Raw genomic sequence first — 22,935 nt, forward strand, 5'->3', positions numbered from 1 at the left:
TAGGGGGTGGGGTCAGATCTAGATAGTATTTTAAAAACTTCCCCTGGGCTGGGGATTTATCTCCTTGCTTCCCCTGCCTGCCTGGCAAGCACAAGGTCCCAAGTTCGATCCTCCGTACCAAAAAAACAAACAAACAAAAAAACTACATCTTAACTGTGGTCAGGACTAGATAAAATACAATTATTCTTTCTATATATTGTAACTTTTAGATTAATTTTTAGATTCTTATTTTTTTTCTGTACTGTTAAGAATACTGCAGTTCACTTCTGTATTTTCTATCTATTTAGGAAACCAGGTGTATCAGGCCATGGAGTTTATGAACTGAAAGATGAATCACTGAAAGACTTTAATATGTACTTTTATCATTACTCCAAAACACAGCATAGCAAGGTAGGAGAAAGCATGCTTTTCAGTAAACCAACCTAAAATGCTTTGTGTTTTGTAAGTCCACAGAAAAATTCTCAAGTCTACTGTAGTTTCATGCTGGTTCTCAATAGTAGAAGGGATGCTCTCCCCCAAGAAATTAAAATTGAATCAGTAATCTTATCTAGTGTTCTTTGTTATCTATATATATTAGAAATGTCCTTGATATCTGCCTTCAGGGGAGGAGGATTCGATGGAGTATCATGTATTTCATGATCCCACATTTCATTTGGCTATCAAGCTTCCCTCCTGTCTCTTAGGCTAAGTAAGTCCTTTGCCTTGTCTTTCATAACATTGTAGTTTTCTTTTAGAATCCTCTGCAGCCTGCATCAAAATGATTGTATTCTCATAATTAGATTCAGATGAGACTGGCACAGGTGTTCAGGGTGGTCTGGCTACAGTTAGGATAAGATTCAAATTAAACACTTCTGGGCAAGAATACTACATAGGTGATATATTGTATCACACTGGTGGCCACTTAATGTCTGTTGGTCCCATGAAGGAAGGGTGATGTTAAAATTTAATCACGTGGTTAAGGGGATATCTGGTTTTGACTTTATAAATTATTAATTTACAGACAATCACATATATAATAAGTACTAAGGAAATAATTTTTACTAAAAAGAATGGAGTCTTTAAGTTCTTGATAGAAACATTCCTCATCCAGGCATGGTGGCATATGTAATCCCAGCACTTGGGAGGCTGGGGCAGGAGGATTGCCACAAGTTTGAGGCCAGCCTGGGCTACATGGTGAGTTCAAGGCCAGCCTGAACTATATAGCATGACTCTGTCTCAAAAAGCCATAAATAAATAAATAAATAAATAAGAAAGAAGAAGCATTCCTTAAACTACTTTTCAGTGACCTTCCCTAGAATGGACAAGATAGCATTTTGAAAATATGCTTCAATATATAAAATATTTTAGTAGGTGGGTGGGTCTTCCCTGCTTTAAAACAGTATTCCATTTGTTTTGTGTTTCTAAGCAATATACTTAATAATAGATTTTTCCTTTTTAATAGGCTGAACATATGCAGAAGAAAAGGAGAAAACAAGATAATAAAGATGAAGGTAAAAAGTGAGATTCCAAATTGTGTCAAAAATTTGTGTTCCCAAAGAATGAAAAGAAAAAAAATTGTGTTCTATATTATGATTTGCTTTTATTTTTTTGGTTTTGGGGAGTGGGCAGCTAAAAGAAGTACAAAGAGTCTTCCTTTCTGTTCACATATTAAGATGTGGCTTTTTTTTAAATTCTCATAATTTTAATGGTCAATAGCTTCTGGATGGCTCCAAATGGTACAGTTAAACAGTATATTTAAAGACAGCCCCCTCACCAATGCATTCACACCCCCTTAGCAGCGTTGGCTTCCATCCACAGTCCACTGCCTAGTTAAGACTTCCATAGCCTCAAGCCCCTTCCAGGGTTATAGAAATCCATTTTTGTAATAAGCTGAAAAAACCCTTGGTACATCCATGATCTGTGTTCTTTTTTAAAAAAATAACAAATATTAAACCAGACACCTTCCCAGGCTCCGCTGCCTCACAGAGCAAAAAGGAGGGAGACAAAATTTTAAATTAATAGCAAATATAGTTTATTTTGGGAGAGTGACAGTTACATTTTTCTCAACATTGATATTTTCAGTACTTTAAAGGAGCAAAAAATCATATGTCATTTGCACATAATCTATTTTTTTTTGACACTTGCAATTAAGTATGTAGGATAACCCCATTAAAAATATACCTGTTTCCATCCCCTACTCCATATAGCACTGCCGCCACCGCCTCCTCCTGAGTTCTGTCCTGCTTTCAGCAAAGTAGTTAACCTTCTCAGCTGTGACATTATGATGTACATCCTCAGGACCATATTTGAACGTGCAGTAGACACAGATTCTAACTTGTGGACTGAAGGAATGCTCCAAATGGTATGTTTACCTGAGATGTTCCTAGAGTGCTCGTGGTCTGGAGAAGATCCTAGCTTAAGTTGGGATCATATGTGTAGTACTTCATACTAAGGGTTGTTAAAATAACTTACATGTGGCACAAATATCCATAGTGATACATTCTTATGCCTTAAAATCCTCACACTTGGGAACCATTTATATTTTTAAAAACCTGAAGAAAAAAAGACCTACTCATGCTAGTTATAAATTGTGTCTCTATTGCATCATGATTTTTTTCTTCTTTTATTTCACTTTTATTAAAAGGAGACAGAATAGTAAGGAGTTAAAGATGAATAGGCCTAGACTTAAATCATGGGTTCCCCACTTCTTATTTAGGAGGAACAACTTTCTCATTAGTAAAATGAGTATGGTTATTTCATAGAGTTATGAGAATTAGCTCAAGTAGAAGCAGCTATTTTTTCTTAATACTGTTATAGATAGTTTATTTAATCATGCCACTTTGTGGTAGCTGTAACTGGACATTTATTTAGCATCTACCTAAATTTTGTTTTTTTCCTAATGGGTCTACTATACTGTCATGCTATATATGTATCTCAATTTTTGTTATAATAATGACAAATACATACAGTATTTAATTTCATACCTAAAGAGATATATTTGATATCAAGTTAAAATTTTTCTTTGTGTTTCCCATTGTCCTGCCTGGGAATAAGCACTGGTGACAATTTTGTATATTATGGAAATCGTTCCAATGTTAGCACATACTGATCTGCCTTACTCTTCATAGCTGCATCTTCCAATGCATAGGTATACTATCTTGCCTTTAGCTAGTCTCCTATTAATACACACTCAAGTTGTTTAAGGTTTTTGCTATAACAACACTAAAATGAACATCGTTATACAAATGTCTTTGGCTACTTAAATGAATGTATTTATCATACTAATTCCTAGTACTGTATCTGTATCATTACATTTTTGATTGATAATGTCAAATTGACACCCAAAGCCATTATACCAGTTTACTTTCCTGGCACTAGTACAGTGAAAGAATTTTTGCTAGTTTTGAATTTTATTAAACTCAAAATATTTGGTACTCCTTTAATAGGTCCATAATGAGATGATCTTGCATCAAACTCAGATTTCTTTACTTTGAAGTGAGGCTAGACATTTTTTTTTTTTTCTGAGACAAGGTCTCATTATGTGATCCAGGCTGATCTTGAACTCACTATGAGACCCAGACTAGCCTTGAACTCATGATGATCCTCTTGCCTCAGCCTTCTTAGTTCTGGGATTACAGGTGTGTGCCACTACCCCCAGCTCTGAGGAAGCACAATTTTAAAGATCTTCCCTTAATTTTCTCCTTTAGGCATTCCATATTCTGGCACTGGGTCTATTGGAAGAGAAGCAGCAGCTTCAAAAAGCTCCTGAAGAAGAAGTAACATTTGACTTTTACCATAAGGCTTCAAGTATGTTTGAGTGTCACTTTTCAACACAGTTGAGCTAACTACCAATTTGTAATTAAAAGTTTAGATCTTTGAGAGTTTTAATCTGTCACTCCTGAAAATGTAAAAACCCCCAAATTATCTTTTTAGTTAGTTTCTAACTAGTATTTTCTGGGTTTTTTGTTTTTTTGTACTGGAGATCAAACTCAGGACCTTGTACTTGCGAGGCAGGCGGCACTTCTGGTATATTTTTTAAAACTGAAGCCCTTTTACTGTATGACCTCCCTCTTGTGCTTTCTGTTTTTTAATGGTGGCAGGGAGGGTTGCAAACATTGGTAGTTTCTTATTTTCATTTCTTGTGTCAGTATTTCCAAATATTTGGTGCTGCTTTTAGCTATAAGATCCACATGACCACCTGTGAAAGCTGTTATTTCAGAATCTAAAACTATTGTAGAAGTTTATTGAATGATAATGTGTTCATTTTGCATTGTTTTCAACATGGAAGAACAAGATGGGTCTAGATCAGGTTTCTGTTAAATGCTGTTTGTTCTTCAGTGTACATTTCCAGGGACAATGATTATAAAATCAAGAGTTATGAACAGACATCTCATTATCTGTTTACATAATATATTCTCTGGATCACTTGAGACATAAACCTATTTGGTTAATAGATCTAACACCTCCCACTTAGATATTCTTGGGAGTTTTCTTTCTCTTTAAGACTTCTGCTTAGGCAGTGAATCAGGGGAAGAAAAGATGAGAAACAGGTTCATCAGGGTAGCTTTCATTTAGTAATATAGGTAGAAGATAGAGGAGAGAGACTTTTTAAAAATTCAAGTTTTTGGGCCAGGGATTTAGCTCAGTGGTTCAGCCGCCTGCTCTGCAGGCGCAAGGACCCAAGTTCGATCCCTGGTACCAAAAAAAACAAAACAAAACAAATTTCAAGTTTTTCTCATATTATTTTCTAATGTGGTAGTATTTTATATCATTGTAACTCAGTACTTCATGTAATTGTGGCTTCTTCTATTAAAAAATTAGTGTAGACCAGGTGTGGTGGCACATGCCTGTAATCCCAGCACTTAGGAGGATGAGGCAGGAGGATCGCCAGAGAGTTTGAGGCCAACCTGGGCTACATAGTAAAGTTCAAGGCCAGCCTGAACTACATAGTAAGATCCTGTCTCAAAATAAATAAAAAGTTAAAATTAAAAAATAAAAAATTGGGGCCAGGGATTTAGCTCAGTGGTTCCCCAAGTTCAATCCCCAGTACCATGAATGAATGAATGAATGAATGAATGAATGAATATTAAGGTAGTTAAAGGGATGATCAGCAAATCTTGGTTATCTATGTGAGTAATATTAAATATTGTAATTTTTATATAGTTATGAAGATAATTACTGCATTAATTATATGTAATTTCATGTTTTCAAAAAGGATTAGGAAGTTCAGCCATGAATGCTCAGAATATACAAATGCTTTTGGAAAAACTCAAAGGAATTCCCCAGTTAGAAGGCCAGAAGGACATGATAACATGGATACTCCAGGTAAATTAGAAAAATAAACTGAAAACAGTCGTGTCACTTTACAACAAGGATACATACTTATAGATGCATTGTTAAGTGATTCGATCCTTATGTGAACATCATAAAGTGTGCTTACAGAAACCTACATGGTATACTCAGCCACTTAGTCACTCACTCAGTGTGGCCTCTCATACATCCAGTATACTCAAAAAACACGAGGTGTGAGACTGCTACCTGCTTAACACGGCATACATTTACAGTAAACGTTTCTAATAATAGAAAGAGAGTACTCTAAAGTAGCAATAAAAAGTATAGTATGGGAGTCAGCAGTATGACAGAATCCATGCTTAGCATGCCTGAGGCCCTGGGTTCAATCCCCGTCACCACAAATAAATAAATGTTTTTAAAAGTATAATAAATACATAAGCTATAACAATCACTTATTACAATTATCAAGTATTATACTCTGTATATAATTGTGTGATGATATCAGTAGGCAGTAGGAATTTTTCACTCATAATCTTATAGGATTATGTTACCTGACATTGACCAAAATGTCATTATATTGTATACGATTGTATGAAAGACTACTTGCTTCTAAAATTAAACCACAATACTCACTATATTCTTCATTGTAGTCATTTACCACTGATTATCAAGATCACTTACAATTTTTCATATTAGTAATTCCATCTTTCCTATGTTTGAGTGGAGTTTTCTTTTTAATAATGTCAGATGTATTCATTTGTATCTTTATTTTCTGAGTCAGTATATACTGAGTACCTATCATATGCCATGCTCTTTCCTAGACTGAATAAGACTGAAGACTTATTATCATAGAACACATACTGTACTTGAAGTACAGACAATAAACAAGCAAGAAAATATCAATAATGCAGTAGAATGGTACAGGGTTATTTTGGGTAATCAGCCAAGACCTGAATGACATAGAGTCAGTATGATAATAATTTGGACAAGCACTCCAGGAAGAGGAGATAGCAGTGCAAAAGTTCTAAGGTAGGCAAGAAGAAAGCCAGTGTGACCAGAATATTTGAGGGAGGAAAAGAAAGGTAGGCAATTAAGTCAGAGGGAAATCCGGTGCCACATCATGTATGGCACATTATAAGGTCAGAATAAAGTAGTAGATTTTCATTTTGAGAATTTTAAATGACAATTTGGTCTGTATTTGTACAGTATGACTTTGGTTGCTGCAGAGTACAAGGATTAAAGGGGACAGGCATAAAAGCAGGGAAACTGTTAAGAGACTGTTAGAGTAATCTTGGTAAGAAATGAGCATTACCTAGACTAAGATGCAGATGCTGAGAAGCTTGGCCTGATTAAGGTATACTTTGAAGATGATCTATAGTACTTACTAATAGGTTTGATAAAAGGGTTGAAATTAAGGTTTCAAAGATGACTTCTAGATTTGATGTTTAAACTATTGAGTGCTTTGACAGGTATGGTGACACACGTTTGTAATCCCAGCAGTCTGGGAAGCTGAAGAAGGAGGCTTGAAAGTTCAAGCCAAGACTGGGCAACTCAGGGGCTTAGTGAGACCCTGTCTCAAAATAAAGTAAAATAAAAAGAGCTGGGGATATAGCTCAAGGCAAAAGCCCTAGGTTCAATCCCAGTACTAAATACAAACAATAACAGAAATTGCTGAGTGGGCTCAGCTTTCCATCCTGGGCCTGGAAAGTTGATGTGGCTGGGCCAGCGCTGGCTTCACTGAGTCTATTGGGGATGTTTTGGAAGTTTGCCAGAACTGGTGAAGGAAAGAGCCCTTGTGTTGCAGTGTGCTGTGTAGTAATGGCCCTCAGCATCCTCTTCACGCAGTAGCTTGGTGAAATGCCAGAATCTGACTGCCAGCAGATTTCAGCGTGAACAAGGACTTACTTGCAGCATGGTTAACCCTTTTATCTCCGAACACTGAGTGAGATAAATTTCCCAGATGCTGTTCTCTATTTTTATGTTATTGGACCAATGTTCTATATAAATAATTTAAGGTGTATGGGCTGGGGATTTAGCTCAGTGGTTCCGCCACCTGCCTTGCAAGTGCAAGGTCCCAAGTTCCATCCCAGTACCAAAGAAAAAAAAAATTAAGATGTAAGCATTTTGTACAAAAAGAGGTCACTAGTTTTTAACAGTTAACCTCAGTGTTGTTACTACGATATTACAATCTGCAAATGTGTCATGTCAGAAACCAGTTTTTAGTAAGGTATCTTTTAAGTCACACAGTGAAAAGCAAAATCAGTAAATTACTTAAGTTCTTTTCATTGTGAAAAAAACCGAGTGGGTGCATGGCAAGTGCCTACAGGGAGATGTAAATAAGGGGCATAGAGAGAGGCCAGGAATGTCAATGAAAGAGCTTGCATCTGGAAACGCAAAACCAGAGTTTATGGATCTTCTTTCTAGTCATTACAATATTCTGATGTTTTGATCTGGATGTTATTTTGCTCATTAGAATTGAGAGGTTATTTTCTAAATTCTTACTCATTGGAAATCTTTTAACTCGTGTACGCCAAGGGATTGTTTCTTTTTTCCTACTTAACTAGAAGTATTCCTTAAGCAACTTGATATAATAAGGCATGTAACCTAAGATAATGATGGTGTTAAGATTTCTCTTGCAGTAGGTTTCATGAAAACTTAGTATTTGTGTTAAATGTAATCATTTTAAAACATAAAGCAGAAATAAATGTAGGTAACTATTCCAGTTTTGTTAAGAAAGTAAACTGAGTTGTCATTTAGTCAAATACACATAATGTAATAAATTGTATATCTATTCTCCAAAATTCACTTGCTATTAGTATACCATAACTCATTATCAAAATATGTGAAACCACAGTATCTGTTTTTAGAAATGTTCGATGTAGCCAGTCGTGGTGATGCACACTCAGCACTCTAGAGGTTGAGGCGGGGAGATCACCGTGAGTTCCAGGCCAGCCTAGGCTACACAGTGAGTTCAAGGCCAGTCTGAGGTACAGAGCAAGACCCTGACTCAAAAAAAAGAAAGAAAGAAAGGAAAAGAAACATTAGATGTTTTAACCAGGTACTTACAGTGGTACCTTGGTTCATGAACTTAATTCTTTCCACGATGCTGGTCGCAAACCAAATTTATTTTCCATTTTGTGTCTTTGCCCTTGTACATTTTTGCATTAAAAATGTTATTTTAAGCTGGGTACTATGGCTGGGAGGCTGAGGCAGGAGAATCACTTGAGCCATCAAGTTTGAGACCAGCCTGGGCTGCTGTGAAACACCATATCAATTTAGGTAATTCCAGCACTCTGTAATTCCAGCACTCAGGAAACAGAAGCAGGAAGATCACTATGAGTTGAAGGCCAGCCTGAACTACATAGCAAGACCCTGTCTCAAAACAAATAAACAAACAGGGCCAGGGATTTAGCTCAGTGGCACTGCGGCTGGCTTGTGAGTGTAAGTTCTTGAGTTTGATCCCTGGTACAAAAAAACAAACAAAAAGTTATTTTTTAAAAATGTTATTTTTTTTAAAAAAATGTTATTTTTGGCAGGGCGTGGTGGTCCATGGCTATAATGCCAGCACTTGGCAGGCTGAGGCAGGAGGATCGAGAGGAGTTGGAGGCTAGCCAGGGCTACATAATGAGTTCAAGACCAGCCTGGACTGTGTAGCAAGACCCTGTCTCATAAAAACCAAAACAAAAAAAATGTTATTTTTCTGACAAATCTCTCTAAAGCAAACAGGCATGCTCAGAGCTGTGGACTGAATCAGTGACCACCTACTCAGCTCATTCACCATGAAAGTTGGTCACAGTCTAGGTTTTCTTTTTATTTTCCCAAAACTTGAAATAGTTTAAATCAAAGACATTTGGAGACATGATCACCAAATTAGATTGGTGAGTTTGTCTTTCTGGACAGTCTAACCAAATCTTTTAATATTTCATCTGTTTTTCACAGATGTTTGACACAGTGAAGCGATTAAGAGAAAAATCTTGTTTAATTGTAGCAACTACTTCAGGACTGGAATCTATTAAGAACGATGAGGTAAATAAAGAACACAATAATAATAATGACATTCATCTCTCTCTTTATTTTTTTTTTGTGCGGGGAATCAAACTCAGGGCCTTGTGCTTTCCAGGCAGGCACCGCGCCACTGAGGCATGTCCCCGGCCCCATCTCTGTCTTTGAACAAGGAATTACTTCTGTTAGAAGGAAGCTGTTTATATAATATATGTGACATCGGTTCATCTTTTATTATGCTTCTGTATTGCAGGGAATAATGATACCTGACAGTTATTCAGTACAATTTCTGTATTTTACAAAAGTGGAGCTTTATTAGAAATACTGTACTACCATTAATTTAAAAAATATTTTAGTGTCTATAATTAGGTTCTCATAATTTAATTCACAACATTCTTCTATTAGCAGAATATAAGAGAATGGTACATTTTAGGCTTAAGGAAATGCAGTAATATTTACATCAATGATTTTCATAGTGTAGTGAATCAGATTTTTAAAATTCTCTAAATTATTAGAATATTATTATTTGTGGTTATTTGCTGTCCTTCCTAAAAGAAAAACACGCACAAAAAGGCCCCAAATATATCTCAGTGGTGTCATTGAAGTTCTCAGCCTTAGCAGTGCATTCAGGATTGTAAGACATTAAGTTAGTTTATTTACATTGTTTAAATGTCAGTGAATAAGTGATTGACAAATGATTTCAAAATTTTGTTCCACCTAAATCTTTTAATGTATCTGCACTGAGTAAAAAGGCAGTTTATTGGATAATTAAGGTACTTGGCCTTTTACATTAAATTACTGATATAATTAGAGGAACAATTAGTTGAACATTAATGTTAATTTTGAAACATTAAATCAAATCTTGGTCTTAAGGGGTTAGTAAATTTTCCAGAATCTTATTCTAAGAGATTTTGCCAAATAAACAGTATACAGATTGAGCATTTCTAGTTCAAAAATCCAAAATTTTGGAGGACTTTGAACTTAACAGATTTTTGGGTCAGGATTGCTTAATGGTAAAGTATATGCAAATACAGTATTCCAAAATCCAAATCTCAGAAATCTGAAACACTTCTAGTCCTGACCATTTCAGATGTGAGATACTCAACTGTATGTAAATTTTTAACAGTGAATCGTACTTAATTTTGTGGTTTCAGATTATTCATGATAAAGAAAAAGCAGAAAGAAAAAGAAAAGCTGAAGCTGCTAGGCTGCATCGCCAGAAAATCATGGCTCAAATGTCCGCCTTACAGAAGAACTTCATTGAAACTCACAAACTCATGTATGACACCACATCAGAAATGCCTGGGAAGGAAGACTCCATCATGGAGGAAGACAGGTAAAGCAAATTTAAATTAAAAATTAACAGTTCAGCTTTTGGAGAAAAAAATTAAGTATTCACTTTAAATCATGTTTTTCTAAAATATTTTTTATAATAAGAGAAAAGATATGAAACTGGGAATACCAGTAATAGAAATCCATCCCTGCTATGTTGTATGTATAGGCTCTTTTAGATACATACTTATGCATCAATTCCCATGTTACAAATCATTCTTATGATTCCTGAGAAGAGTAACTACAGTTATTACAGATTTAAAACAGATTCATCACCTGAAAAAAGTAGCTTATAGTAGGTTTTCTTTTCTCTTAAAAAGACAGAAGACAATGCCTATACTTAGTTAAGATAGGGCGCGGGATTTAGTTCAGTGTTTTTGCCACCTGCTGTGCAAGCGCAAGGACCCAAGTTCGATCCCTGGTACCAAAAAAAAAAAAAAACTTAGTTAAGATAGTGCATTAGAATGGGAATCAATAAATCTAGGTTTCTCAGTCCTCAGTGCATTGTGCTTTTAGGAAAATTGGTTAACTTTTGAGCCATGCTGTGTGGACTGTTACATAAATGTAACAGTGAGAAAAAGAAGGAAGCAGAATAATAGTACTTTCAAAAGCATTCCAAGAAATTCAAAATACGTCCTATGCCTTTTTTTTTTCGGTTCTGGGATTGAACTCAGGACCTTGCACTTGCGAGGCAGGCAGCAACACCACTGAGCTAAATCCCCGGCCCTTTCACTACTATTTAAAACAATGTGTGTTGTAAATACTTTTAGGAAATTGTGTTTTTAATAGCAGTAGACACATTATAGTCTATGTAATATGTCTGTAATCTTGAAGCTGAGTGTGTTCACATAGCCCATAAAGAATAACAAGATCCTGGATTCACTTCTCAGCATGTTAAAAATATTACAATTAAACAGAATAAATAAAAAGAAAAAAGAAAGAAGCTTTCAGTAAAAAGAAAGGAAACTATGCTTAACAGTAAAGTATATACAAGTACAGTATTCCAAAATCCAAGTCTCAAAATCTGAAACACTTCTAGTCCCAACCATTTCAGATGCAGGATATTCAACTCTATGTAAATTTTTTTTTGTTTTTTTTTTTGGTACTAGGGATCAAACTTGGGACCTCATACTTGCAATTGCGAGGCAGGCAGCAGAACCACTGAGCTAAATCCCTGGCCAATTCTATGTAAATTTTTTTTTCCTATGTAAAATTTTAACAGTGAATCTTACCTAATTTTGTGGTTACTTAACATTCAGATTACTCATGTTAGAGAAAAAGCAGAATGAAAAAGAAAAGCTGAAGCTGCTAGCTGCATCACTGTACTTGGCTGACCATAGTACAGTAAAACTAGAAATAAAAACTAAACATTGGGCTGGGGGTTTAGCTCTGGCGCCGTGCCTGCCTTGCAATTGCAAGATCCTGAGTTCAATCCCCAGTATAAAAATAAATAAATAAATAAAAGATGTAAACAAAAGATACTCAGAGTTAATTAATAGACTCAGTGTTTTCACTGCTTCTTGGTTGGATATATAATTTGTGAATGTATTCTCATTGAAAACAATACAAATAATCCAGTCCATTTCCTTTGACCATCATCTACATTTCTAATCTTTACAACCATTGTTTTAAGCCTCTTCCTGTATGCGTTTATAAACATGTACATAAATAGTGGATCATCAGATGGATAGCCCTTCCCTATTCCTCCTTTTGGAAGCCAGATTAGGAGATGATCAGAGTTTGCGTGTTTTATAGCAAGGATCAATAACAAGCTACTTGGGTGCACCACTTAGATTGAGGCTTAATCCACAATGAAAGTCACACCATGCCACACGAAAGTGAGAGTAAAGATAGCTTTATTACAAAGTTAAGCAATAAGAACAGTAAAAAAGAAAGTATGGACAGATAGAAGTAATCCATCACCAGCTGGGGTAGCAACTCGGCTCGACACCCGAGAACAGCTAGGAAAATCCCAAGACGGCGGCTGGTCGGGGTCCTGCTGGGCAGAATCCTTGCGTGCAGTTCCAAAAGTCTCCCAAAGTCTGTTTTTTCCCTGCTAGTTTATATATCATGTTTCATAAAAGTGGCCTCTTCTCAATAAGGCGTATGTATCTTAGAAGGAGTCTGCGCTGGGATCAGGCTAGGAGCCAGGACAAAGTTCTTGTACCAAGTATTTCAGATTAAGGTGTTTATTCCCTCAAGGACAGACTCTTTGAGGTTAGCCAGTCCTCCTCCAGCCCAGCACATACAGAGGCCACACTTTGGTCACGTGAATGTGACTTAACTCTTTAAAATCCTGTTCCCTTCAGCATGATGGGTGGTTAATACAGTATCTGCATAATCAGGACTTGCCCTGATTGTTCCTATTTGATTCTTTTTGGAGGAGGGGGGTGAAGTTTCTGCAGCTTCTTTTGTGTTTTTTGTGGGTTTGTTTTTTTTTATCATACATTTTGTTCTACAGCTTATTTTCTTCATATCTTATAAATCTTTTCATATGAGTACATACAGATTTATACTGTGGAATTCTAACTATTTTTTTTATGACTTCTGTAGTCTGCCATGGTATGGATTTAAAATATTTTATCTGATAGTGGACATTTAGGTTGCTTCTCATTTTCCCTCATTACACATTTTCAAACCATTTGTATATATGCTTCATTGTGCAATTGTGCAAGTAATTTTCAAAGGTCTAATCCAGCAGGTGAAAGCTCTAGGTCAGAATCTTAATAATATGGCCATATTGCCCTTCAAAATGATTTTACCCATTTCTAGTCCCAACAATGTACTGTATGAGAATATTTGTTAGTTAAACATGGTGGCACATACCTTTTGTAATCCCAGCACTCCAGAGGCTAAGGTAGAGGGATCACCACAAGTTCAAGACCAGCCTGGCCTACATAGTGAGTTCAAGGTGAATCTGAACTATAAAACGAGACCCTATCTCAAACAGTCATCATCATCATCATCGTCCCTGTTCTTCACCAACATTTAACTATTATCAAAATTTAAAATTATGAACCAGTCTCATAATATGAGCCGAGCTCACACCAGTAATCTCAGCACTCTGGAAGGCAAGAGGATCACAAATTCAAGCCCAAACTGGGCAACTTGGTGACTTAGACCCTGTGTCAAAATTTTTTAGATAAAAAAGGGCCAGGGACGTAGCTCAATGTGAAGGCCCTGGGTTCAAATTCTCCGGAGAGCAAAAATAAACAAAAAATAAATAATAAAGATATAACTGAGTGGTAGAGCTTTTGCTCAGCATGCACAAGGCCATAGGTTAGATCCTCAGCACTCCCCTAAAAAAATGCTAATTAAATTTTCCTAATTACTAGTTAGTGCTAGGTTGAACATTTTCTCATAAGGATTTACATTTTATCTTCTGTAAATTGCCTGCTGTTTTTTGCCTATCTTTATTGAGTGCCTTGTTGTTGTCTAATAGAAGCTTTGTAACATTATACTTTCCATATTTTATCCCTCATTTTTTAATATTATAAGGTCAAGCCATAAAAGAAGTTTGAAGTGTTAATGAAGATGGAATTATGAGAAAATTCTTTCAGAATTTTTAAGTTTTTGTATCTCTCTCTCTCTCGTTTTGTTTTGTTTTGTTTTTGAGACAAGTTCTTGCTATGTAGCCCAGGCTGGTCTCAAACTTGCAGCATAATCCTCCTGCCTCAGCCTCCATGCACTTCCATACCCAGCAAGTTTTAACTTTGTGTATCTTGTTAAGGCTTTTTCTGTCCCAGAGTATTAATTACATAGTTATGGTAATAAATTTTCCTTTTAAAAATCAAATATTAGAGATAAAACTAAAGTTCCATTTGGATACTAGCCCAAATTCCATTCCCCTTTTTTGCCCTCTCTCAAAAGTTTCCTGTTTATAAATTTAATGTGTACTTGTCAGAATTTGTACTATGCTATTATGTACAAATATATGTAACCACAGTATTATTCAACCTTTTGTTTCATTTGCATAAATGGCATTATCATTTTGCAACTTCCCATTTTCAATCAATAGTCTTAGAAATATGTATGTATTCTTATGAACAAAATGAGTGCACTGTTTCTCAGTCTTGACATTAGGTTATGATTCTTTTTCGTCCAAGTCTATCCCACAGATTGCAGGACCCTTAGCCTCTCGTGCCCATTAGTCCTTATGACAACCAAAAAATAATGCCTTCTAAGAGGTACTGCCACATTTATCTGAAAGATACCTTTTGAAAACTGTAATAGTCTAAACATTGGTATGGTGGCACATGCCTCCATTCCCAGCACTTGGGAGGCAGAGACAGAAGGATCTCCATGAGTTTGAGGTAGCCTGGGCGACATAGTGAGTTCAAGGCCAGCCTGAATTACGCTGGGAGACCTTGTCTCCAAAAACTACATACATACATACATACATACATACATACATACATCCATACATACATACAAACAAACTGTAAGAGTCTGTATTATGTAAGTTCATTACATTGATGAATATTTGTGTTCTTTCTAGTTTGTTGAATGATCTGACCAGGTTTTAAGGAGCTTTTTGCAATGACAGTATTGTGGAGTATTTTGGAGTGTGGCCTCTGAGGCCAGATTCCTTGGAATAAATTCTGGCCCAGCTACTCACTAATGTTGAGTTACTGAGTCTGTCTCTTACCATCTCTGGGCCTCAGTGTCTTCCTTTGAAAAATGGAGGCAGTTATAATACCTCATAGGTACCACAATTAGCACATTACAAATGCTTTCTGTTATTTAAATCTGATTATCACACACATCAGTAGATCCTAATAGTTGCTACATCATTAATGTGTAAGGTCCTTTTTAGTTTTAGTAGTTACCAAAATAGAAACAAGAATAAATACTATTTAGAGAGAATAGATAGCACTATTATGGTACATACAATAAAAGTACCATGCAGCCATTTAAAAATGTTTCTGAGGAGATTTTTTTTTTTCTGAAGAGATTTTAATGACAAGAGAAAAGTAACAAGAAGATTGATGTATAAGCAGGACATAAATAAATAAATTTGTATGTGTAATGTGATCTTATTTATGTGAAGTATATGTTATAAATAGAAAGCAGACTGGAAGGAAACATATAAAGTTATTAGTGGTTATGCCCAAGTTGTAGGAGTATAATGCCTTTTATTTTCTTCTTTATACTTTTGTGAATTTTCCAAAATTTCTTCAATGAGTCTATATTACTTTTATATTCAGAAAAAAGAAATACCAAAAAATTAAATTAAATTTTTAAAAATGAAAAAAATACCCAATAATAACTTGTTGGGATAGTAAATATAATATACATTCTGTTTTGTTATTTGCTTTTTTCCACTTAGCACAAACTATTTTCTAATAAGAGAATGAATTGATTTAAAAAAGGTTAAGGTTGATAATTTTAAGGTAAAATCTTAAATATCTTCTTTTTTTTAATTCTTAAAGCTCTTGCCTACATTTATTTAGAATCTACCAAAATATAAAGACAGAGTGGCCAAAATGTGTCTCCTTACTTCTGGTTATTTCTTTTGATAGCACCCCAGCAGTCAGTGACTACTGCAAAATTGCTTTGGGTCCTAAACGGGGTCCAACTGTTACTGAAAAGGAGGTGCTGACATGCATCCTCTGCCAAGAAGAACAAGAGGTGAAAATAGAAAATAATCCCATGGTATTATCAGCCTGTGTTCAGAAATCTACTGCCTTAACCCAGCACAGGGGAAAACCCATAGAACTCTCAGGGGGTATGTATATGCTTAATATCCTTTTCAGCATTTGTTTTTATACCTTTGTAATTAGAAAAAATATTATTTGACAGACATTTGAGAGTGAAGTTGTATTTAATCTTATTTGGTCAAATCACAGTTTACTCAATATAAACAAGACTCTAGGTTTTTGCACGCCATAGGACTACTGTGCTTCAGTTTTGTTGTTTTTAAATTTCAGTTTTTGTTAGTATGTGGCTACATTGCCACATGCTACATTGCTACATTGCTGTGTCTATCTCTGGTATTATATTCATTGTTCTTGCTTAATCATTTTAAAGTAGGTCGTAGGCATCAGTATGTCTTATTCTTAAGTATTTTTGCATGGATTTTCTTTTTGGTTTTTTGAGACAGGGTCTCATGTAGTTTAAGCCAACCTTGAACTCACCATCTATCCCAGGTTGGCCTTGAACTTGTGATCCTCCTGCCTCAGCCTCCCGAGTGCTGGGATTGCAGGTATGGGCTGCCACACCCAGCTACAGACATTTTCTAAAATTAAGAACAATCCATTATATATCTGCCATACTATTATCATATTTAAGAAAGTTAATATTAATTCAAAAATATCATCTAATATAAAATTTATATTTCTATAACTTTTCTCAAAATATCTTAGGTAGATTTTTTTTTTTCCTGTCAGAATCCAGTCATATTTTCATGTGCTGGTTTACGCTTTTCCTGATGTTTTAATCTAGTTATCCCTTTGCTTTTTTTTTTTTTCATGATAATAACTTGTTTAAGGAATGCGGGCCAGGTGTACAATGTCTCGTATTGTAAACTTATCTAATTGTTGCTTCATGATTACATTCATGTTAAACATTTTCTAGGTGAGAATACTAATTAGGTAGTATATTGCATTTATATCACATCGCGAGCTAGCTGCTTTATATTTAAATATCCTTGAAATAATAATAATGATAATAAGAGGCAACATTTATTGAATACTTAACATGAGCTGAACATTGATTACCTACTTCATCCTCACAACAGCCCTTTGAGTTAGTCACCAATATCAGCTCCATGTAACCCTTGCTAGAACTGAGACACAGAGAAGCTAAGAAACCTGCACAAGCCATGAATTAATTTATGAAACTAGAATTTGAAATCTCTAGTCCAGTGCTGGCCAACCTTTTAGAGCTTTCAGTGACACCAACAACCTGCTGTGACAATGTGTCCTAGGTTCCCCACCACTGTCCTGATTTGTGCTCTTTTCCACTGGGTTACAATGCCCCCCAAAATCCATTAAAATTATCATGTATTTGGGGCTCGGGATTTAGCTCAGTGGTTCTGGTGCCTGCTTCGCAAGCACAAGGACCCAAGTTCAATCCCTGGTACCAAAAAAAAAAAAAATTGTCATGTATTCAAGTTACTCTTTAAAATTACAAGGGTAAATTGTTCTTGAATCATAGAAAATCACAGCCACAACTAAGGTAATACAATTTAAACCTAATGTTCTGAATTAAAATGTAAAATGAAAGTTCAGTTGTCATTAATCCATACTAATTTTAGAATCATACCTGATAGTTCTGTTTTATATTTTTCTTACTATTTAGAATAATGTCCTGCTGTCATAGGGTAATGGCATAATCTGCAGCTGTGTCCCACAAAGTTGAAGACTGAATTGAGAACAAAAGAGGTAGCCAGGAAGAGAATTTATTAAGAAGAGAGAAATAACTCCCAGTAGTTGTGAGGGGACCCAAAAGTGGGCTGCCAAGGGGACTTTCTGTTTAGCAGCTTTTATGCCATAAGTGACCGAGGCTTAAACCACCCTGAGGCAAACTAATGTCAACCTGTAGGACTAAAACAAGTTCACTTAAACTAGAAATGGGCCTATAGGGAGTCAGTCACATAGCAAGAGTATACCTGCAGGTGCCTCTTGGCTTCTATCTTATCTAAGTGGCTTGTTAAAAGAACAAAATGAGAAGGAAAAAATATTGTCCAGGTAGGTAGAAGTAGAGGCTGTCATAGTGGCCATCTGTTACCTCGCTGTTGCCTCGCCTGTTACACTCCTGGACTTAATTGTTTACCTGGTTCTTACTCACTTTTGACCTCAGCCTCCTGCTTATCTGGCTAGGGTCTGGTCTTCCTGACTCTACCTTGGGCCCAGTGCCTCTCTAGCTTCCTGCTATCTTCTGCCTAACTTGCCTGTCTACAATAATAGTATTGTGATACTTAGACATTCCTAAGAAATCAAAGTCTGTGGCCAGGAATTTAGACCTGATAACCTTTTTTCCTTTTTCCCCTTACCCCCTTATATAACTTTGGAAGAGAAGAGTACATACCTTTTACTTGTGTCTTTCTAAACCAGAAACCCTGGACCCACTTTTCACGGATCCAGACTTGGCACATGGAACTTATACAGGAAGCTGTGGTCATGTAATGCATGCAGTGTGCTGGCAGAAGTAAGTTGTCCCTCTGACAGGTTCTTGAAAAAGACTAGGAACAATGAAGTTCACTACAGGCCACAAAAAGGCATGTTTTCTCATGTCTTCTTTCTTTTATTATTGGAATAATTGAAGCAATTTTAATTACTAATTCTGTTTGCATGGTACTAATTATTAAAAGCCTTGGGAATTGGTATACAAAGTTATCAATTTAAGATTTTTCAGGTGCTGAGAGTATGCCTCAGTGGTAGACTAATTTCCTTTTTTTTTTTTTTTGGTACAGGGGATCAAACTTGGGACCTTGCCCTTGCAGAGGCAGGCAGCAGAACCACTGAGCTAAATCCCCAGCCCTAGACTGCTTTCTTGATGTGTACAAAGCCCTGGGTTCAGTCCCCAGCACTGAAAAAAAGATAATAAAATAATAACAATAACAATAATTCACTATTAGTGCTTGCTTTCCAAAAGCTAATCAGCATATCAATATAAAGAAGGCAGTAACTATTATTTAAAAAAAAAAAATTTGAATACACACAGTGGCAAGCACCTTTGAGATAGGGCAAGAAGTTCTAGTTTTATCTCTATAAAAATTTAAAAATGTAATTCCTGAGAAATAGTTTGTATAGTTTACTCATTTGCCATTGGATTAAAATATATATATATAACTTTCTTTGATAACTCTTACTAACGAAGGTGGTCATTGGAAACTAAGGGAATAGTATCTACAGTTATGTCTCCATGCTGTTGAGACAAGAGACGAGTCAGGAGTCAGTAAATGTACTTTAAATTTTTATTTGCTGTGATATATATTCTGGTTTGCAACCTGTTTTATAATTATAACTTCTGGGCCGGGGATTTAGCTCAGTGGTTTTGCCACCTGCTGCGCAAGCGCAAGGACCTGAGTTCGATCCCTGGTACCAAAAAAAAAAAAAAAAAAAAGTGCTCACTTCAGCAGCACATATACTAATTATAACTTCTATTTGTGTATAAATGCAAAGATGTTTATTGGAACAAAAATTCTAGATTTTGTTTTTACTTGGATCAAGGAAGAGACATATATGTAGCTCTAGATGGCCTTTCTCTTTGTGACTTTGCAGGTACTTTGAAGCTGTGCAACTGAGCTCTCAGCAGCGTGTCCACGTGGACCTGTTTGACTTGGAGAGTGGGGAGTACCTCTGCCCTCTGTGCAAGTCTCTGTGCAACACTGTGATCCCCATTATCCCTCTGCAACCACAAAAGATAAACAGGTACATCTTAGTATATATCTTGGTTTTAATTTTTTAAAACTTGTCATTAATCCCTTAGTTTGTACCTGTTTTTGTTAGAGTACATACTAGAAATTTTTTTTTCATTTCATGATTGGTATCATACTTTAAAATAAGATTTTAAAACAATTTTGGGTCTTTAAGAGAATTAGGAGTTCATCTACTCAGATCAACAAGTTGTGTATGTATCTTCCAACCACCATTACAATAGAATCCAGATATTTGTCTTAGCACTCACAAAAAGAGAAAAGATATGGAAAAACAATTCAGTCCTTTCGTATGGCCCTTTGCCACCATCAGAGTTAATGTTTTATAGCTCTAAAGGCCTTTGTGTTATTTTCTCAAATTCTGCTATTTTTCTAAAGATCCAAATGTTTAGAGATCTGGAAAAAATTAAATGATAAAAATTAAAACATTAGATTTATCATGTGGCTTTGGGTAATATGAGAGCATTTAGCATTTTAGAGCCAGGCATGGTGGTGCATGCATGTAATCCCAGCACTCAGGAGGCTGAGGCAGGAGAATTGCTGAATTCAAGGCTAGCCTGAATTACATACCAAGACCCTGTCTCAAAAACCAACCAAATACATACATACATAAAAAAGAAAAAGAGCCAGGCATGGTGGGACATGCCTGTAATCTCAGCAGCACTCGGGAGGCTGAGGCAGGAGGATTGCCATGAGTCCAAGGCCAGTCTGAACTACGTAAGCAAGACCCTGTCTCAAAAAACCAAAAAAAAAAAAAAGAAAAAGAAAAACACTTTAAATTTTTTATTTTCTGGTCATCTGTAAATAGAATTTAATAGCAAATTCAAAAGTGATATCTTTGGGAAGCGAGGTCACGAAGTTGTTGCTCTCACTCTATTATTTCATACCATTGGAGGGCCAGGGATTTAGCTCAGTGGTTCCGCCTCCTGCCTCCAAAGCGCAAGGACCTGAGTTCGGTCCCTGGTACCAAAACAAACAAACAAACACATAGGGGCCGGGGATTTAGCTCAGTGGTTCCAGCGCCTGCCTCAAAAGCACAAGGACCCGAGTTTGATCTCTGGTACCAAAAAAACAAAAAAAAAGTGTATGCCCTATTTCATACCATTGGAAAACCTAATTTAGAAATTATCTTATTTGGGGGAGATGGGGTGTCAGGGATTGAACTTGGGACCTTGCGCTTGCGAGGCAGGTAGTGGCACCACTGAGCTAAATCCCCAGCCCAGAAATTATCTTTTTCAGCATATCAAGGTGTAGAATGTCATCTTTTAGGAAGAAGATAGTGTTAGAACAGTTTATTCATTTATTGAGTAATTAATATGCTGTAGGCACTCTACCAAGTACTTGCTACATTATCTTACTTAGTTTTCATAATAGCTTACTGAAGCAGGTACTGTTATTTGCATTTAAAGATAAGAATTTGGAGGCAGATCCAAGTTTTGAACCTAGTCCTAACTCAAAAGCCTTGCCTAGTTATATACCTGAAGACAAAGATAAAATAAATCATAATAAAATAAAGTGATTTCCAACTCCTTGTTAGCCTACACAAGCATTTTTTATGTAATGACTCCCCAAAATAAAGACTATTAAACATGTAAATTATATACTCTGTAAAGGAATACTCAGTAGCTTCCTTTCTTGGTGTCTTTAAGAATATAGTATTTCAGGGCAATCTTTTCTAAAGTCAGAGAATTTATCCTTATGATCAGGTATCTTAGAATCCTGGGACACTTATTCTATAGCAGTGGTGATGAACCTATGGCATGTGTGCTGCAGCAGGCTGTTTGTATCATTGAAAGCTCTAAAAAAATTCACCATCACTGTACTGTAGTCACAGTTTTGTTACTTAGTGTCTGAAATGTATAATTATACATGATATTTTTACGGAGCACTAAAAATTACCTAATGTAAATATATTTTCCTTTTTGTTTTTTAGAAAATCAATACGAATGTAATCTAAGATAATATAAAGTTAATATAAACTTTATTAAAACTAACATTTTAATTTAATTTTAAATTTAAACTTAATTTAAATATTTAATAAATTTATTTAAAAATTTAAAACTAAAGCACTAGTATTTTTTTAAGCACTAGTATTTTTAAAGAAAATTAGTCATAATCCATCTTAGCATATGTTCATTTTTGAGAACCAAAAGACTTTCACGATATAAAACTAGCATTAGAAATACAATAGTTTTTCTATATACCAATAATGAACTAGTTGAAAAAAAAATCAGGAAGATAATTCCATTAACAATAGCTTCAAAAACAATAAAATATCTAGGAATCAACCTAACCAAGGAGGTGAAAGGCCTACACTGAAAATTACAAAACTCTGATAAAAGAAATAGAAGAAGACAATAAAGATGGAAAAACCTCCCATATTCATGGATCAGTAGAATTAACATTAAAATATCTCATGTTTCCAGAAGTGATCTACAGATTCAGTATAATCCTCATCAGAATTCCAATGCCATTCTTCACAGCACTAGACAAAGCAAAAAGAGCAAGGCTCAAGTCATAATACTCGATTTCAAATTATACGTACTACAAAGTCACGGTAGCAAAAACAGTGTGGTACTGGCACACAAATAGACCAGTGGAATAGAATAGAAGACACAGAAACAAACTCACACAGTCACACACATCTGATTCTTGACAAAAGGTCAAAAACATACATTGGAGAAAGCCTCTTCAACAGACCCAGACAGTATCAAGAGCAAGGGCCCCAAGTTCAGAATATAATCATACACTCAACGCACAGAAAGAAGGCAGCATGCCTGGAGGAACAGAGAAGCAGAGCATAACAGTCTTATGACCTAAGACAAGAAGTTAGAATTTTTTTATTTTATGTATAATGGAAAACCACTGGAGTATTTTGAACAGGGGTGTAATGTAATATGATTTACAGTTTTAGAAGCACCCTCTGGCTACTGTATGGTGAATTCATA

General features: G+C 35.7%; 1 protein-coding gene across 5 annotated transcripts in view; it reads left to right on the plus strand.

The window, feature by feature from the left end:
- Positions 1 to 22,935, plus strand: part of Ubr1 (ubiquitin protein ligase E3 component n-recognin 1) — a 190,835-nt gene that overhangs the window by 116,527 nt on the left and 51,373 nt on the right. For 4 of the 5 annotated variants that reach the window (XR_002388329.2, XM_021241737.2, XM_013078437.3 and 1 more), the window contains exons 23-32: positions 288 to 390; positions 1,442 to 1,490; positions 2,187 to 2,341; positions 3,687 to 3,786; positions 5,195 to 5,304; positions 9,211 to 9,297; positions 10,428 to 10,609; positions 16,128 to 16,333; positions 18,663 to 18,756; positions 19,833 to 19,982. Coding sequence is in view for 4 of the 5 variants with exons in the window: in XM_021241737.2 (XP_021097396.1) it covers positions 288 to 390; positions 1,442 to 1,490; positions 2,187 to 2,341; positions 3,687 to 3,786; positions 5,195 to 5,304; positions 9,211 to 9,297; positions 10,428 to 10,609; positions 16,128 to 16,333; positions 18,663 to 18,756; positions 19,833 to 19,982 (1,236 nt within the window). In the remaining variant the exon portion in view is untranslated. The remainder of the gene's footprint in view (positions 1 to 287; positions 391 to 1,441; positions 1,491 to 2,186; positions 2,342 to 3,686; positions 3,787 to 5,194; positions 5,305 to 9,210; positions 9,298 to 10,427; positions 10,610 to 16,127; positions 16,334 to 18,662; positions 18,757 to 19,832; positions 19,983 to 22,935) is intronic. The other variant, XM_087207478.1, reaches the window with a different exon arrangement.

This window comes from Heterocephalus glaber, unplaced genomic scaffold, assembly GCF_053883595.1.
Source record: "Heterocephalus glaber isolate CG9 unplaced genomic scaffold, H.glaber_assembly_v1.0 deba00000809, whole genome shotgun sequence".
Classification (NCBI taxonomy): Eukaryota; Metazoa; Chordata; class Mammalia; order Rodentia; family Bathyergidae; genus Heterocephalus; species Heterocephalus glaber.